We start from the raw sequence: 19917 nt of genomic DNA on the forward strand, positions 1-19917 counted from the left end.
TTTTTGCGTCGCTTCGCTAGACGGTTTCCCTATGGGCTTGCTTCGCAAGACGAAATGTCTTGCGAGTTCTTGCGAGTTTGTTTCCTTTTTCTTAAAGCCGCTAAGCCTCTAAGCCGTTAATAGCCGCTAAGCCGCTAATAGCCGCTAAGCCGCTAATAACCGTGCTTCGCAAGACGAAAAAACCGCAAGACGAAGAGAACGGATTAATTTCGTCTTGCGAGGCACCACTGTAGCTGATAACTCCTTCATGTGCAAGGGTGGTCTGTTTTGGCTACATGAACAATGACACGCCTCTTCCTGTAGAGGTGTTTGTATAAACAAGCCCGATAACAAAATGTTGCAGTGTATCGCTGATGTTCATATATTCCTCAAGCCTGTGGTTCGGTGTGTGTATATGTTTTACTTCACTATCATTTTTTAAAGTTTTTGAACATTTAAAAGTGCAGCAAGTCAACAGAGCACAAGGCTTCTGCATGCAATTGAGTGCTTGGTTTGAACATATAACCACTCCAGGTTTTATTTTACTGAGGGCTGGGACACTCATTGTCTTCAAATTCAGTCCTTTATTCTCCTTTCTATAAGCATTAACTTTTATATGCAAAAAGTATGTGGGCACAAGCTGTTTGGAGTGGTGCTAAATCTGCCCCTGGTGATTGTACCAGTTGGCAATGAATTCTGCTTCTGTTTGATCACACTCATATGTGACAGAAAGTTAGAAACTGGGTGTTACGGATTGCAATTTTCATACAATACCTTTAGGGGCATAACACACATGTAAGCAAAAATACAGGTTTGTGCCCATGCAGTCTAAATTTAGATCATGGGTGGGGTGAGAGAAAAATAAAATAGGTGAGAGAGACAGAGGCAAGAAGGGTGCATGTAAGCTGTGGGTAGTGTCATTTACTGAATATGGTTCAAAGGCATAATGAGGTATATGTATAACACGTAGGCAAGTCTGCTGTGGTGCTAGGGGCCATAAGCAGGTGATATATTCCTATAATGTTTTGCTTCCATTCCTGTGATATTTTTCACATACATTTAAGGATTAGATTGGTGATCAGGCCAAATGAGGAGAACTGGTGGGCCACATAGGCTGCAGTCTGTCCACCATTGGTTTGGGCACTGCGACTGCGAAGACCTTGTCTCATGTTTTGTTTTGTTTTTAAAATAATTTTTATTAACCGGCCAATCAAATCAAATCACATCACATAAATTCCGAATTACAAAGCCGAATTTTAAATTTTGTTGAGGGGACCCATATTTCAAGATCCAAAGGGGGATTCTGATCATCTTCTTGCTACTGCGTTAATGTCCAAATCAGTCCAAATCAGTCCAAACAAAGTTCATAATTCTATCCAGTCTTATCTTGCTGTTTCCACATCACATCTTGTTCATATATTTTCTCTTTTTTCCTCCGATAAACACCAATAATAATCCTGTGTGAATTTTTCCGTTCTTCCAATCCTCAAATCGAGATGGTTTCCATATATCATCGCCTTCATAGATAACATCGCTCTTTCCATCATTAACTACAGAACTGTCGCTCTTAAGTCCCTCTGAGGAGTTTCACCCACAATATAAAAACAGCTCTATTTCTCTATTTCTCCTCCCAGACTTAAGTCCTCCGACAGAACTTCCCAATATGGCGATGGTACTTTTAACTGCGTCATTCCAAAGCCCTTATACATTCCACGCTCTTCTTAAAACATGCTTTGGTTCGAAAGTTTATCTCCACACAGACTTAAATCCACAGCTTAAGTCCTTAAAACGACATTTCTGACTTGTGAGGGCGGGGGGGGGGATTCTTGTTTAATCACATAAAAGAAAGAAAGGGAAGGTTTTTTTCCCCTCCCCCATCAGTCCCTTTGCCATACCGAGTCTTGGCGTATCTTCTCATGATTTATACTTGTTCCTCCAACTCGTCTTGTTTTATCAGAGCTCTCTTCTGTTAGCAGTCTTTACTCCCCCTCCTTCCTTGAAATATGTGCATTCGCTTCATCCAAATTGTTTCTTTTGAAGTTCTTGCAGCTAGTGGCGTGGATCAGAGACGGCATCCAGGAGCGCCACAATCCCACAGGAGGGCATTGTGCCTGGTGCCCCCATCCCCACAAATTCGGGGGTGGTATAGGGCACAGCAGGCAAGGGCAGTCCTCCCCCACAATCCTGGGGGGGTAGGGAGGCTATTTACTCCCATCACAGCCTCCAAATTACCTCGTGTGGGTCAGAGAGATGTTATTATCAGCCATCTTCTGATGCGCCCCTAGTGCCCCCCCCCGACCTTGTCTCATGTTGCACTTCTGATGGTGGCAGGATATGAAGCAAAGCCTCTTGCTGAAGATCTGAACATCTGTTTCTCAGGCAGCCTTGGATCCAAATGGATTCCAGGGCTGCAACAGTTCTTTTTTTATCATTCTCTTCTAATCTTAGATGGTGTGTTGATGTACTCCAGGTAGTCATAGTCTGATTTAAGCCACCTTGTAATAACCCATTTGGTTACTGAACCACTGATATATTACAAGTGAACTCTTTATTTACTGTGTTTGCTATTGTTTAAGATAAAACCTATTTGGGAAAGAAACTACTTTTGCCATTTTTATGGACGTTTAGTGTTTGCCTTGATGGTTGCCTTGGTGGTATTATCTTGTGTAAATTATCAACAGTTTTTGAGCAAACAGATAAATAAACGTCATATTTAAGCACTTGCCTGGTTGCAGTAGGTGATGCTCCATCCCTCTTCTGTGCACAAAATAGTAACCAAATGGGCCATGAGAGGAAGGAAGCACCCTCCTCAGTGCCCAGCACTGAAATGCAATGGGCAAGAAGGGTAGAGCCGTCTCATAGCATCCATGTAATTTTTGTGGGTGTGTTGGCAAGACTGAGGTAAACTTACCTTTGTATGATATAATTAAAAATAAGCACAGTCAATTCACTTTGTTCATTAGAATGCAGTGGTTTTTATATTGACTTTCTGTTTACCAGACAAGGGTGGGTGGATTGAATTTTGAAGGAGTGAAATGTGAATTACTGGTTCAACCGTAAAACAGCTCTAGGATGATCAAAGCCAGTGTATACCTTGGCAGCAGATAATAACAGCCTGCATGAAGAAGGTCTAGCCACTTAGCTTTTTGATTCTCATATATCCTGGTTGAAGTAATGCTTGTTCCAGAGTGCTATGTTTACAAGTGTTTTTAACACAAGGGTAAGCCCTCTCATGGAACTGCTCATAAGAGAGCCTGCCTTGCTACTGAATCTATAGTCATTCTAACACTGCTGGCATAATGATATTGTCTGAATATTTTATTTAGGCTTTGTTCACTACTTGAAATCAAGTTTTGTACCACATTCTTTTATTTATCTATTTCTGAGTACAGTGGTACCTCCGGTTATGAACTTAATTTGTTCTGGAGGTCTGTTCTTAACCCCAAACTGTTCTTAACATGAGGCACACTTTTGCTAATGGGTCTCCCTCTGTCGCCATGCCGCCGGCGTGTGACTTCTGCTCGCATCCCAGGGCAGTGGTCACAACTAGAGGCATCTACTTCTGGGTTAGTGGAACTCGTTACCTGAAGCATGCATAAGGAGGACGGTTTGTAACCGGAGGTACCACTGTACAGATATGTACTTTCAGAATTACATGTATAGAATTATCATGTATTGTTAATACCTGCAAAATTATCTGTTCCTATTTGCTCAACTTTTCATTTCTTCTCATCTGGAAAGTTAAAAGCGAAGACTGTAGTATCTATTTGTAAAATATGTAAACATTCACCACCTGCTGGGGCTGCCATTTCGAAACCAGAAGTTAGCTATCAGAAAATGTCTTAACAAACAAACAAACAAAATCCTTCCAGTAGCACCTTAGAGTCCAGCTGAGTTTGTTATTGGTATGAGCTTTTGTGTGCATGCACACTTCTTCAGATACACTGAAACAGAAGTCACCAGACTCAGAAGGGCGGTGTGAATGGGTGATTGGCTGATAGGTGTGGTAAACCTGTTGACAACTGTTAATGACTGCAGTTGGTCTTACAGGAAAAAGCAAGGGGTGAGATGACTAAAAATAGCTTTATCATGTATAATGAGATAAGGATCCAATGTCTCTATTCAGACCAGGTCTCTCCATGGTTTTAAGTTTGGTAATAAGTTGCAATTCAGCAACTTCTCTTTTCAGTCTATTTCTGAAATTCTTTTGAAATAAGACAGCTACTTTGAGACCTTGTATAGAATGTCCTGGGAGATTGAAGTGTTCTCCTACTGGTTTCTCTGTCTTGTGATTCCTGATATCAGATTTATGTCCGTTTATCCTTTGGCGTAGTGTTTGGCCTGTTTGTCCAATATAGAGGGCTGAAGGGCACTGTTGGCATTTGATGGCATACACAATGTTAGAAGATGAGCAATTAAATAGCCCTGAGATGGTATGTTTGATGTTGTTGGGGCCAGTAACGGTGTTGTCTGGGTGTATGTGGCAGCAAAGTTGGCATCTGGGTTTATTGCAGGCTCTGGTACCAGTGTCCATGTTAAGTCTGGTTGTTGTATTATTGTGGGTGAGGAGTTGTTTAAGATTGGGTGTCTGTCTGTAAGCAATGTAAGGTCTTCCTCCCAGAGCTTGAGAAACAGAACTCTCATTGCCTAGGAGAGGTTGTAGATCTCTGATGATGCATTGAACTGTTTTAACTTGGGAGCTGTATGTGATTAATAGCGGTATTCTGTTACTTTCTTTTTTGGGTCTGTCTTGCAGCAAGTTCTCTCTGGATATCAGTCTGGCTCTGTTGATCTGTTAACTTCATCAGGCAGATATTTTAGTTCTAAAAAGGTTTGCCGTAGATCTCTTAGGTGAGAGTCTCTGTCTGTAGAGTTGGAACAGATGCGGCTGTAATGTAGGGCCTGGCTATGTACAATGGATTGTTTCGTATGTTTGGGATGGTAGCTAGAAGCGTGTAGATATGTTTGTCAGTCAGTTGGTTCACGGTATAAGGTGGTGTCTATACACCCATCCTGTATTTTTATAGTATTGTCCAAAAAATGTATTTCTTGCATAGATTGGTTCATTGTTAGGTTGATGGTGGGGTGAAAGTCATTGAATGCCTGGTGGAAGGTGTCCAGGGTCTGTTGACCATGTTCCAGATAATAAAAATATCATCAATGTGTCATAGGTACAAGAGAGGTTTGAGTGGGTAGGAGTTTAGGAAACGTTGTTCTAAATCTGCCATGAAGATGTTGGCATACTGTGGGGCCATGTGGGTGCGCAATGGTGTGCTGTGCTGTGTTTATTGAGGCCTATCGTTCTTGAGATTTCTGAGAAAGTGTGCCACGGAGATATTTTTCATTTCTCAGGTAATTCACCAGGCACCACTTTTTTGGAATTCAGCAATTTCTGAATTTCACTCAAATCCACTGTTCAAATCCAACACAATGGTACTAGCAATTGCACAACCCAGAAAGGGTGATGAAGGAGAGTCCCCAAACTACCTTGGACTTGGTACTGAGCTGTTGAGGAGGGAGTGCCAGCCTCTTGCTGCCTCCTGGACCATGCAGTCAGGTCAGGTGAGGCAACTATTCAAACTCCCCCTTACCTAGTGCCAAACAACATCACCCATTGGATTATAACCTGGCTGCTCCTTCGCCAATGGTCTACCAGTTACAGGAAAAGGACAGTAGCCCTTACTGCTAGTCGAGTCACCAGGGTGCATGCACATCTGATATGCCCCAGAATGCCAGCTGCCATTGCATCCTCTCTTTGCATCCTCTTTGCAGCCATAGCAGCAACCCCAATTCAGAAAGAATGAGAGGCAAAGCTCCCAAGAAGTAGCCCAGTGCAGACACTATACTGCAGAAAACTCCAGTGAATTCAAACTGTTCAAGAGGAAACTGCACAGAGTGCTTAATAAAGGACTCTCTTCCAGATACTTCTTGATGATCATTCAGTCAAGGCAATCCCTACAGACCTCAGCAAAGATCTGCAAATGGGATGCTGCCCCCTTGTCAAGCTAATGTGAACAGTAAGCTCTGTGAATAGCATCTAAATACTTTACCAAAGGGGCCCACTCCACAACTGTGTCTGCACCCTCCCAAATAATACATCATAACAATTATCCTAGTTCCTCCTTGCCATGAATCTTGCACGGCTTAGCGTTCCTCCGTTTAGTGGTAAGCACCCTATATGTAAGAGTGAATTCATCTACTTATTCCCTCAGATTTGGTCACTTGAAGCAAATGACAATCCGTAACTAGGAGGACCTTTAACCCTCAGTGTCCCCAGAACCCAGGCCTATCCTTCTACCTGCAAAGGAACCATGATCTGTCCAGATCTGTCCAGAATGTTGTGCTTCACCCCATACCAGCTCTAAAAACTCCCAAGTAGCATACCTGGTGAAAATACTAAAGAGAAGACAGAGCAAGGCCCTCAGAGTTGCTTGCAGATAACGCACCACTGTTACTTTCTGTCCAGGTAACAGAACCTCCCATACTCCAGGGTGCCGATGTCACCTTCAATGAACCTTCTACTACCATTGGAGCCCAAGAGAACAAAATAGGCAATGGCATGTGAATTCCTGCTGGCTGCAGATCTGTGTGGGCTGCCCTTATCAGCCCCCAAAGTCTTAGGACTGTTGTGGCCACCTGCACTGCTACTGCTGCCACAGCCACTCACTGTGCCCGCTCAAGAACATCCAAAAGTAACCACATCAGTCAAAAAGCAAAGCAGAACATCACTGCCTGACAGATTCAGATTATGTGATGTGCCTCCACTGCTGAGACGGGTTGCTCTTTTTCCAGAGGTGGTATACATAGTTCTCTCCCTCCTCATTAATTAGCACAGCAACCCTGTGAGGTAGGTTAGGATGAGAGGCAGTGTTTGGCCCAAGGTTACTCAGCGAGCTTCATGAGTGGGGATTTAGTCTCACACCCTAACCACTACACTCACTGGCTGTCATTTTTATGCACTTGTTTCCCTAATATACCGTATTTTTCGCTCTATAGGACGCACTTTTTCCCCTTCAAAAATGAAGGGGAAATGTGTGTGCGTCCTATGGAGCGAAGACGCCATAGCCCTGCGACCCTCTCCCGGCTGGAGAGGTGACGCGCGCCTATGGCAGGAGCCTCCATAGGCGCGCGTCACCTCTCCACCCGGGAGAGCGCGCGCGGGGCTAAAGCAGCCCCCCGCGACCCTCTCCCGGCTGGAGAGGTGACGCGCGCCTATGGCAGGAGCCTCCATAGGCGCGCGTCACCTCTCCACCCGGGAGAGCGCGCGCAGGGCTAAAGCAGCCCCCCGCGACCCTCTCCCGGCTGGAGAGGTGACGCGCGCCTATGGCAGGAGCCTCCATAGGCGCGCGTCACCTCTCCACCCGGAAGAGCGCGCGGGGGGCTAAAGCAGCCCCCCGCGACCCTCTCCTGGCTGGAGAAGTGACGCGTGACTATGGCAGCAGCCTCTCCGCTGCGCCTTTCCGCTGCTCCCTGACCTGCTCTTTGGGGCTTGTGGTGGGCTTCCCCCCGCCAGCCCCAAAGAGCAGGTCGAAAGGAACCTGAAGCCTGGAGAGCGAGAGGGGTCGGTGCGCACCGACCCCTCTCGCTCTCCAGGCTTCCAAGGTAGCCGCCTGAACGCACCTTAAACGGTACCTTGTTTTAGAGCGGGAAAAAAAGAGGGGGAAAATTCTCCCACTCTCTGCGCAGCGCCTCCTGCCACTTCGCTGAAGGGGCGCTGGGCAGAGAGCGGAATAATTTTTTTCCCTTGTTCTCCCCCCTCTAAAACAAGGTGCGTCCTATTGTCCGGTGCGTCCTATGGTGCGAAAAATACGGTACATACTTTGTACACATTCATTTGGGTTGGGGGACTTCAAAGGATTTCCGTTTTGAAGGATACCTAGGTTTTGGTTCACATATTGTTTCAGGAAGTGTATATTACCTAGATTTTTATTTAGATGTGAACCAAACAAAAAAATTTCCCATTGCTATCCTAGGTAGCATTTTCACACTGAAGTACCTATCCTTCTTGAAGAAGATATCAGTGTTTACCAGTTCAGTGAGATTAAAGAAATCAAAGTTAATAGCGGTAGCTGTAAAGTGAGTATCGGTAGTTTTGCTCTCTATAATGGAAGGTGCAGAAAATTATATTGTTCCTAATTTACCTTCCCCCTCCTCCCATGAGCAAGTAGTTCTACTAAATGTTCAGTGCAGCAGAGTTGCCTCTTGAAACATAACACTTGGACCATGAGGAATAATCCATGCGCCTTGCCATTGTGTGAGATTAATTTACACAGCTTGTCAACTTGGCACGGAGCCCACATTCTTCAGGAATCACTTCAGCATGCAAAAATTAATTATGGAGAAGTAAATATTTTAGTTGCCAGTAAAAACACACACACATTGCAATAAGAAAAACAATAAAATACTGAGAGTTGATTGCTTTTGACTGTCTCTAATCATTCCCATTAGTGTCCAGGTTAAAAGCTTCACATAGACTTTATTTTGAAGCAAATAAAAATGAATGATAGTGAAAACATGCTATAAGGTAATTAATTCACAATGGAAAATTTAAGTATAACATGTTCAGTTTTCTGACTATGGATGCTTATATATCCAAGCCACCACCATCTATGTAAAGAGAGGTGCATAAGTGAGTCTGGCCTGGAGCCCCTGTAACAAAGAAGTGAACTCATTGGTGGATTATAATAGTAGGACATTTGTTGTGGTCATGAGGTTTTGGACACAGATTTGTTAATGTAACTTTTCACGTAGTATGTATCTTTAGCACCTGCTTTTAATAGGTTGATCCTTAAGACTGATTCAAAATGTTCCACTTAAAGCATTTCTTAGTCTCTTTCCATTGGGTGTGAGAGAGACAGAAGTGCAGCTTTAAGAACTTTTGGGTGTTTAAATTGGCTATGGAGGAAAGTGGATTCAAAATTGGTTGCAATGAAGGTTGGCTACAGCTTGTGATCTTTGAGGAGAGAGCTTTAACCACAAGCCTAGCTTTGGCTGATATTCTAAGCCAAACCTTGGCTTAGTACAGCACAGTACAGGGATAAAGACTGGGGAGGGACACAGCAGCTGCACTCTCCTCTTTGGGAGCCTTTACATTTGTGCAATCCTGGTAAGTCATAGTTTGCCTTACTGTGACACGTGAATCAAGGGAGTAGAATCTGATAGTTACACTCTTTAACTAGTTCTGGGGAGGGGGGGGGGATGTCCAAAAGACTTTGGAATTGAATGTCTTTCTTCCTTCTCCATTTGTTCTTAAAATTATTTCCTTTAGTATTATCTAAAGATACTAGAACAATATTATTGGGGATAACAGATTTTTGTTCCCAGTTCTTTAGATAACAGAGGAGTTGCCCTCCAGAGGAGGGCAACCAAAATGGTCAAAGGCCTGGAAACGATGCCTTATGAGGAACGGCTAAGGGAGCTGGGCATGTTTAGCCTGGAGAAGAGGAGGTTAAGGGGTGATATGATAGCCATGTTCAAATATATAAAAGGATGTCACACAGAGGAGGGAGAAAGGTTGTTTTCTGCTGCTCCAGAGAAGCGGACACAGAGCAATGGATCCAAACTACAAGAAAGAAGATTCCACCTAAACATTAGGAAGAACTTCCTGACAGTAAGAGCTGTTCGACAGTGGAATTTGCTGCCAAGGAGTGTGGTGGAGTCTCCTTCTTTGGAGGTCTTTAAGCAGGGGCTTGACAACCATATGTCAGGAGTGCTCTGATGGTGTTTCCTGCTTGGCAGGGGGTTGGACTCGATGGCCCTTGTGGTCTCTTCCAACTCTATGATTCTATGATTCTAGTTCAGAGGGAAACAATCTGTCCCTCACTTCCCCATGTTTTAAGTTCTGTACTGTGAACCCTTTTATTTAGTGGTAATGGAACACTGATTTGGACAGACAGGCAGAAGTGTGATCAGCACAAAAACCATGCTATAAATATGAGATTTCATGTGGCAAGATGCCATCTCAAAGTCTAAAGAACTCAGAATTCCAAGATGGTGCTCTATTGTTAAGAGTCAGCATCTCCTTGAAAGCAGAAAGTACTAAAACAGTAAAGATAAATGGTAAAGAGACGTGGGTGGCACTGTGATCTAAACCACTGAGCCTCTTGGGCTTGCTGATCAGAAGGTTGGCAGTTCGAATCTCTGTGACAGGGTGAGCTCTCGTGGCTCTTTCCCAGCTTCTGCCAACCTAGCATTTCAAAAGCATACCAGTACAAGTTGATAAATAGGTACCACTGCGGTAGGAAAGTAAATGATGTTTCTGTGCACTGTGGTGTCTGTCATGATGTTCCCCTGTGCCAAAGCAGTTTAGTCATGCTGCCCACATGACCCAGAAAGCTGTCTCTGGACCAACGTCTGCTTCCTTGGCCTGAAGCAAGATGAAGTTGCCTTTGACTGGACTTAACCGTCCCTGGGTTCTTTACCTTTTCCTCTTCTAAAATGGGCGCTAATATTAAGATGTGGCTCATAGCAGAGACTTTTGCAAGAACTGTGGAAACTAGAAGTTACAGACAATCAAGAAAATGGTACTGCAGAGAGTGTTTCACAAGTTTGAAAAATCCCTACATTGCATGCATATAATTCATGAATAAATAAAGCCCTTCTTTGCACCAGAGTGTAAAGCACCACTCACACATGAACTATAAACAGCATAGCCAACACAGCATGGTCAACACTGTTTAAAGTTTAACTATAGGTAGAGAGCATTAATCAGGCTGTAGCGGTGCCTGGGAGAAAATATATATACTTAGTTAAGTCTGTACATCTCAGGCAAGCAGCATAAAATGTGTTGAAGGAACCTGGACCATCTTCTTGTTCTATTAGGCAAACTGCATGTAACAATGACTGTACTGAGGTGCATCATTTCTTTAATGAAAAATAGTGGAAGTTATACACAAGCTCCATTCATGCTGGATGCATTCTACTTGCCCTATTCATGGGCAAGAACTTTCACTGAAACAGCTGATCTGTGGTGAAACACCTTGGCAATAGAGATGTTGCAGTCCTATTATATGAACCTGTCTTATTATTGTTTTATTTATTTATACTATGGCTTTGCTATTCAAGTGACAACACTCTCTCAAGGAAGCAATAGAATTCCTCAAGGCTTCAGTTAAGGAAATGAGTGAATTGGCAGTCATTGTATGAAAGTGCAATGTGATTTAAAAATGTGATTAAGGGTTACAAGCATGGCCTTATAGCAAAATGTGGCAGTTCTGTTCAGGTTGCCAGCCACTCCATTTGTTCTCCCTCCCCATTTCCCGTTTTTGTTGTATTTTGTGCCCTCTGAATATGCGCCCTGTTTTTTTTCCTTTTTCTATTTTGGGCTCTCCCATTTTTAATTTTTTTTAAAAAAATGGGTGGGGCAAATGGACATACATTTGCCTAATTCCAGGTATTTTAGAACTACGTACTCTCACTGGGTATAGAATGCTAACTGACTGCTGGAAATCCCCCCCTAATATAATGGAGTGGCTGAAACCCCAAACGGAAGCCCCTCCACTTTGACAGGAGTGAAATGCTGCCACATGCACGTGAAGTGGAAGAGGAAATGGTTCACAACAACTGGAGAGCTGGATAACGCTGGAGGACCACTCTATAGAGGCTTCCACTACACAAGTTCCCATCTTAGCCATAGTGTTATCAGCAGTCATGCTGCTGGCTCTAATGCACTCAGAAAAATGGCAGCCCTCAAACAAAGTTTGCATTACGTAATGACAATATAGAATCTAAAATGATACACCTCAGTTGTGTTGATAAACCTGACTTTTTATGCAAGTCACCACCTGCAAATGATCAGGACCTACAATATTCTCTATTGATATCTGAAAAAATATTATTTCCAGGTCAGAGTTGCAAGGGCTGCCCATATGGGGAGTGTTAGTGGGAAAGGAACATGTTTGGTTCCTTTCTTGGTCGTGCAGCGAAAGTGAACCCTTTTGTTTCTACTTATAAGTGGATGATTGTTATTTGCTGTTAAGAAAAAGAAACTATGTTCCCGGGAACACCGTCCGTATAGTTATAATGACTGTTAGCATGCTGAGTTAGTGAACAATAATTGTTGTATTTATTAAGGGCTCTTGTATTTTGAAAATGCTCCCCCATGACTTTACAAATGCTTTACAAAAATTTTACAAAAACAAAACGGTATTCTGGTAACTCAAATTAAGTTATAAAAATGTAATAGCCATCTAAATGATCAAATCAGTGCAGTGGTACCTTGGGTTACAGACGCTTCAGGTTACAGATGCTTCAGGTTACAAACTCTGCTAACCCAGAAATAGTACCTCGGGTTAAGAACTTTGCATCAGGATGAGAACAGAAATCGTGCTCCGGCGGCGCAGCACGAATTTATATACTGTAAAACTTCAAAGCAGTTTAAAGGAAAGCTTGTATATAACCAAAAACATATGTCTGTTACATGTAAAAATATACTTTGGCATCTTTCTTTGCAGGTTGTTCAGCAACAGTTATGAACTCTCGGTTACGAGCACTAGGTGGGAGAATAAATAACATTCGAGCATCAGAACTACCAAAGGAACGGACCCGATCTGAGATCATTTGCAGTGTCCGCTTTTTGGATGGCTCAATGCAAAGCTTCAAAGTTAGTGTAAGTCTTGGGATTTTGAAATGTGTGATATCTGTAAGGCATGGGGCCCCTGTGTTTTGGGGTTTCTGGTCCAATTTGGAAACTTGAGAAACTGTTGCATATCAGATATTTGATCCTTCACTGTACAACATCAACTTCACAAAAGCAAATTGGTTCTGAAAAACTGCTGCTAAAACTCTTTGTTTTCCTTCCTTTTCCAATTTTGGCATGGTAGCATCCTTAATAGATGGTTTCTTGAAGCAGTCAAATACAACATCTGTTGTGGTGTAACATTCATTGAAACTGGACAAGATACCGTACTCACTTTAAACAAGTCTGCTTAGTCTTTAAAGGTCACTACATCCTTGGGTTTCCCATGGTCTGAATTACTGCCATACCATCCATTACAGAACATGTTAGAATCCAGGTTTCTTTCAAACTTAGCTGTGAAATATTCTCTTCTTGTAGCCAGTGATAGTGGCATAGTCCACATCTCTTGCTTCAAGAGGTTAATGACATCAATAGACCTGCCAGCATCTAAGGATGAAAGGTCACAATCAGTTCAGATAGCTGAGGTATGTGTTTTTTTTAATGCTAACTGCACTGCATATATGGAAGAAATATTTTGATAACTTTTTCTTTGGATTTGGTGCATGTAGGTTGACAGTTTATCAGTGGCAAATGTCTGCAGTTTTTTATTTATGTACATTCAGCACATCATGTGTAATTGGCTCTTGGGGAATGTCTGGTGATTGAATCATGCAATGTCTATAGCTTTTACCATTGAGAGTATTGCATTATACTGGACAACTTGGACAGGTCCTTGAAATGAAGCTTCTGTCTTATTTGTGCCAAAACTGGGTTGGAAAATGGTATGTAGGCCAGGAATATCAACATGCCAGCTAGTCTGATAGTTCGGTTCTGATATTTCTTTCCCATGGACACTTCTGTGGAAAGGAATGTGAGATGCATGGAAGGTCCCCTTCCCACCTGTTATTTCCTCAAAATTAGAAGGTCCACTTCCCAGCCTCTGTTGTCATTAACGTGTCTCATGTAGCCTGAAAGCAAATCATGTCTGAAATTCATTGGGACAATTATATTTCCATGTGCTAAGAATCTTGGGGTTATTGCTTTTGTTACGGTACTTTTCTGGGGTTATTGCTGCAGAGACAGTACTTTGAACACACTCAGTATTGAACGTGGACCAAGAAGAAGAAGAAGAGTTTGGATTTGATATCCCGCTTTTCACTCCCTTTAAGGAGTCTCAAAGCGGCTCACATTCTCCTTTCCCTTCCTCCCCCACAACAAACACTCTGTGAGGTTGCTCCAGAGGTGAGTGGAGCTGAGAGACTTCAGAGAAGTGTGACTGGCCCAAGGTCACCCAGCAGCTGCATGTGGAGGAGCGGAGACACGAACCCAGTTCCCCAGATTACGAGACTACCGCTCTTAACCACTACACCACACTGGCTCTCCAAGATACCTGCCAAGTGACAACTTTATAATGCAATGTGCAGATTTGTTTAAAATTGAGAAAATTGTTGGGTAGTAAGGAGCTCAGCATCCTGTCATGGCATATTCTGTTCCTTAGAAGTCTATTCTGGTTCATATGCTAATCAGAGAGAAAGCTCAGAATGTGAAACCAATATATCCTTAGAATCATAGAATTGTAGAGTTTGAAGGGATCCTGAGGATCACTGAGCCCAGCATATCCTTAGCAACAGGACCTGAGTCACAATGGGACCCATGATAGCACTTACTGTGGAACTTTTAGGACATCAGATGAGTTGTTGAGTGCCAGAATGCTTCAGAAACGGAGGCAGAGCAGTGTGGAAATGGTACTTGGTTGGAGCATTATTTCCTTTCCCTTCTTAAAATTTAAAAAGATGTCTGGATATGCTCTCAGGCTATTTGAATGCTGACCTGTTGATTTTTAATTTTTTTTAAAGAAACACATTCTTTAGACATAGTATTCATGTAGGAGATGGTTGCTAACTAATGAGCTCCGGATTGTATAGGTCTGCTTACAGGAGGTGTGTTTGTATACAGCATTTTTTTTCAAAACAATTCTGTTTATATGTAATACAGGTACATATTCATTTTTGAACTGTGCCTAGCTCTATGCAGGTTTCTTGTTCACATAATCAGGCGTTGGAAGGCTCCTTTGGAGAGGTTTGTGACCTCCCCTCTTCCCCCAAACCCCGTTATTTAGGAGGAATGTTATGGAATATTAGGAGGAATATTATGGCATTTTTAAGACTGCACATTTAAGCCCACTTTGTCAGTCTGCTGAATGCACCTCATGAAGCCAGCTGTAGCCTACAAATAGTTGTTTTGTTTATGCCACAAACATAAACATACGGTAAGTCTGACATCTCCTTGTTTTATTCTGATGAATCTCCAATATTGGAGTCCCATTATCTGTATTTACACAAGAAAACACTCTTGAGAGGACATGACACCCATCAAGGGAGAGAGGGTGGATGGTGCTTACATTAATCTTTTAATGTTTTAAGAAGTTCTCAAATTCTGGATATTAAAAGGATTTCTCCAATGAAATTAGGGATGTCCTAAGGAAATTTACATAGCTTGTCATAGTAAATATTGCATCCCAGGTGCCCAGAACCTTTCATGTAACAGGATTTTGAAGGCTCAGCTATATAGGCAGTCCTGCAAAAAAAATTATCTTGTGAATGGAGTGTTCATAAGCATGCTGCTGGAAAGGTAAAAAAAAATTGTTTGAGAATTAGTTAATCTGGTGTAAGAAAGTGAGCAGGCTCTGCCTTGCGGCTGAGTTATAAACTGTTTATGAAGAGAGCTTGACATTCAGTTTAATGATAGCAGTTCTTCCATTTATTCCTAGTAGTAATTTCCCTTTTATATGTAAATGGTAGTGAAACTACATTTTTAAAGCACTCTGTGTGGCAAAGATTAGCTTTCTAAATACTTTTACTTTTATTTTGCAGAAACAAGATACTGGCCAGGTGTTGTTGGATTTGGCCTTTAATCACTTGGGTGTGACAGAGAAGGAATATTTTGGTTTGCAGCACTGTGAAGACTCAGCAGATTCAGCAGTAAGGAAACATATTCATATTCAAGATTTTTTTTTTAAAAAAAATGCAGTCAGAAAGCTTCCTAACTTTGTTTTTTTAAAAATATTTGCAGAGATGGCTTGAATCTGGTAAACTTGTTCGGAAACAGCTAAAAGGTAATGCTTTAAAATTTCTTGCTTTAAAATCTCACATGACTCGGTATAATGAGAGAGGGAGAAAAAATTCTCTCTGTCCACTTTTTCCACTTGCTGCATAATTCATGCCCCACTTTGCCTTTTCTCTAAAATAAAGCCCCTTGCCTCCATAGGGTAGTTGCTTCAGACCCATAATAATTCTGGTCTATTATTTCTGAACTTCAGTTCTATATTATCCTTGCTGAGGTGTGCTGGCCAGAATTGTACACATTATTCAAAGTGTTAATAGAAATATAGAATTGTAGAGTTGGAAGGAACCTAGTTCAACCCCTTGCAATGCTAAAGCATCCGTGACAGGTGGCCACCCAACCTTTGCTTAAAAACCTCCAATGAAGGCAGTCCCGTAACCTCACAAGGGAGTCCTTTCCACTGTCTAACAGCTCTTACTGTCAAAAAGATATTCCTGATGTTTAGTCAAAATCTCTTTCCTTGTAACTTGAATCCATTGGTTTGTGTCCCAACTTCTGGAGTAGGAGAAAACAAGCCTTCTTGTTCCATGTGACAGCTCTTAAGATATTAGAAGATATTAGAAGATGACTATAATTTCTTCTCTCAGTCTTCTCTTTTCCAGGCTAAACACACCCAACTCCCTCAAACATTTGTCTTGACCTCCAGACCTTTGATCATTTTGGTTAACCTCTTTTACCCATGCTCCAGCTTGTCAATATCCTTCTTAAATTGTGGTGCCCAGAACTGTATACCATGTGTGGTCTGTCTAAGGCAGAATAGAGTGGTACTATTGCTGCGGGAGGCAGTGGAAGACAGGAGTGCCTGGCGTGCTCTGGTCCATGGGGTCACGAAGAGTCGGACACGACTAAATGACTAAACAACAACAACAACATTGCTTCCCTTGATCTGGATACTATACTTCTGTTGCTGCAGCTTTTGTTGTTGTTGCTTCAGACTGTTGACTCATGGGTCATTCCATGCCAAAGCACCTGATTTAAATGTTCGACTGTGCTCTCACGTCTCAGATTTTCTTCAAAAAAAAATTATGTGTAGATACCAATGAGATAATCTCAAATTAATTTTTTTTAGATTTGTTGGTCCAGAATTGGGTGCAGAATTTTTTTAAAATTTCAGTTTTCACCCGATTTAGGCTCATGCAATTTCTGTGTCAGTTTAGAAAAAACCTCCTGTTTCGCTTATTTTTCAACTGGGCTTATTTTTACATCAAAATAAAGCTAATGTGTTCTCTTTCAAAATAAGTTATAAAAATTGTATTAAGTGCCACAGAAAAGGGTCACCAACCATTCAAAGTGAATTTTTATCGTTTTATTCCCTGTAGGTTTGATAAGCCATAGTGTGCAAACCACAGCTAACAGGTGTATCATAATTTTGTTGTAGAATGGACTAACCACATACTTGTTATGTTTTAAAAATAAGGAGCGTGTTTTTGTGGTTATAAAATAAATTGATTTTAAAGTAATTTTTTTTTACAAAAAATAATAACTGTACAGATTTAAGGTCTCTTTGAGCCTGAAATAACTCACACATTCGTGAGAATAGTTAAAATTGTACCCTCTTATGTTACAATGTCATCTGATATATTTTAAAAAAAAAAGTTTTATTGGTTACTTAATAAAAACAAAATACGTCTCAGAGCCCTTGCTATAAAATTAATTGGATTTTACAATTTACTGTTCAATCAAATAACACAATGTAACATTTGTTACATAAACAAAAAATACAAACCTCCCCATGACTTCCCTCAGCTTCCCTTTCCGGTTCTTTAAATATTTATTACTTCTGCTTAATTTTTGTTTTATTTTTATGATCTTATACCTCAATATACTTAAATTCTCATCATTTTTATAACAAATTTTCTTTTGTAAGTTAATTACAAGTTAATTGCAGTTAATTACATTCCATATTATTATTTCTTGACCTTTAAACTTCAAAATCAATTTATACTCTATTCTAGAAAGAACAATTATTTGAGTTAATCCAGAAAATGTACTACTTGTGTAGTTAGAGTATGCAGATTGAAGCTATTGGCACTTATGACTATCTTAGATCCCATTGATTTCAGTGAGTCTGCTCTTAAGTATGACTAAATCTGGAGCTAATCCTTCGGGGGGTTTTAAAAATCAAATTACATTAACATTTTTATTGAAGTGTTCCTGTGAATTGAGGTTTTACATAAATGACGTATTGACTTTTTGTTTAAGTTTGTTTTAGAAGGTAATTTCATTTGTCATTGTATATGATATTTTTATTAATCTAAATAAATATAGATGAAGAAATCATGTACACTGATTTTAATTTTGTAAAATATTCTAGGTGGTTTCCCTTGTAGCCTGCATTTTCGAGTAAGGTTTTTTATACCTGATCCGAACACACTGCAGCAGGAGCAAACCAGGTAAACTTTGTTTCTTTACTAAAGTTCTGTGGTTATGTTTTAAGAACTGCTGACATCTCACGCATCCTAGTATTTGCTGTAAAACACCAGATTTACAGTCTTTTATCTATGGTTGGCACATAAACACCTATATGATATAATTGTAAATTTAAAGTTGGTTGTTAAAGAACCTCAGAATATGCACAGTTAGATAAATACTACAGTAGCAAAATGCTGTGTGTATTGGTCATCCGGTGTCAATTTAGACAAGATCTGTTTATATTCAGCATGCCTTTTCTTAGTTTTAAATGTTGCAGGAGTTAGGTTTTCAGTTTAGGTAATAATTAATCCTTCTCACAAATGTAGGAAAATGCTGCTTCTGCTCCAACCACAAAATGGTTTTAGCAGAACCTGTAAGATTAAATCGTTCAGGGATGCTGGAATAATACGCTCCCTTAGCAATATCCATCTAACTGAAATGGCACCATGAAGTGCAGAGTGCTCCAAAAATGTATAAGAATATATTGTTTATTATTATCAGCAGGGGATATAAATTGTGAGCATTCTAGCATGATAGAATGTGCTCTTTGTTGTTGTTGTTGTTGTTTAGTCGTGTCCGACTCTTCCTGACCCCATGGACCAGAGCATGCCAGGCACTCCTGTCTTCAGGAGAATGTGCTCTAGTGGAGCATTAATAATATTCGTTGCGAGGTAAATAGATCCACACAGAATTATGGATTTGTGAAGTATAAGCTTAGTTATTTTTAGTGTTTTAAGATCAGGGAACTTTTTTTTAGTTTAAGGGCCACATTTCATCATGGGCAACCTTCCCAGGGCCATATGCCAAGGATGGGAAGTGCCAGAGGCAAAAGTGGGTGAACAACAGATTTGACTCCTGTTTTTTGTACTGTAGACTACATTCTAGACACAAAAAGCAAGGTATCTACATGCACTTATCTTTCCACCCGCAATCCATGCCACCAGAGGCATTGTCACAGTTCACGGACACGTTCAGATGTTGAATTTATGTGTATAATCATCTTAATTGTCTCTATATTTATAGGGTCTGAAAGTAAATTAGGAAATATGTTTAGATTACACAGATTCACAAGAGGCTTGATTAGTCAGATGTAACAACTATTTTCAATTTGTTTTTTAGACATTTATTCTTTCTGCAATTGAAGGCTGACATTTTGGAAGGAAGGTAAGAAATCTTTATTAAAGTAGTTTGACTGGTTAGCTGTTGAAACACTCCAGGTTAAAAGAAAAAGAAAACTTCTCCATAGTGTTAAGAGGAAGAATGTCAAAAAATTTAGTGCCTTTAAGCTTCTGTAGGAATTGAGTTTCATAAGGTATACATATTGAGTTAGATTTGCGTCCAGCACACTTCCCTGTGCCTCTGAGCCTTTGGACTCCCTGGCTCCAAGCGGAGTTTTGCTGCAGTGGTGTGTGCCTTGTGTAGGTGCGATAAATAACAGTCCACATGCCAGCTTCCTCCTAATCTAAAGAAGCTTGAATTTATGTACAGCATAGCAAAAATAAATCATCCGGGAGATCAAGCAGACATCCTCCCAGTTTGTCAGCGGAAAACGAAAGTAACTCACACACAAAGAACAAAAAACATTCCCCACATGTGAATAAGCCACACTTCAGTAGGTAAGGACGACGCACAGAACTGTTTAACCTTGTAAGTTCTGATTCTCCTCACAATACAAGGCTTATAACTGAGTTGCTAAAGGGGGCACTATATAAAGTTCATTAACCCAT

The 19917-nt window shown here is 41.0% G+C and overlaps 2 protein-coding genes across 13 annotated transcripts in view; both read left to right on the forward strand.

Annotated features, from left to right (window-relative positions):
- MOCOS (molybdenum cofactor sulfurase) overlaps window positions 1-19917 on the forward strand; it is a 563966-nt gene that overhangs the window by 145384 nt on the left and 398665 nt on the right. The window lies entirely within an intron of this gene.
- Window positions 1-19917, forward strand: part of PTPN3 (protein tyrosine phosphatase non-receptor type 3) — a 98174-nt gene that overhangs the window by 41911 nt on the left and 36346 nt on the right. For 9 of the 11 annotated variants that reach the window (XM_083583823.1, XM_083583818.1, XM_083583826.1 and 6 more), the window contains exons 2-6: window positions 12432-12586; window positions 15529-15636; window positions 15728-15770; window positions 18093-18171; window positions 19310-19354. In XM_083583823.1, coding sequence (XP_083439949.1) covers window positions 12432-12586; window positions 15529-15636; window positions 15728-15770; window positions 18093-18171; window positions 19310-19354 — 430 coding nt within the window. Of the gene's footprint in view, window positions 1-12431; window positions 12587-15528; window positions 15637-15727; window positions 15771-18092; window positions 18172-19309; window positions 19355-19917 lie in introns of those variants that run through there. The other 2 variants (XM_083583821.1, XM_083583822.1) reach the window with 2 other exon arrangements.

This window comes from Podarcis filfolensis (genome assembly GCF_964270895.1).
Source record: "Podarcis filfolensis genome assembly, chromosome: 13".
Lineage (NCBI taxonomy): Eukaryota > Metazoa > Chordata > Lepidosauria > Squamata > Lacertidae > Podarcis > Podarcis filfolensis.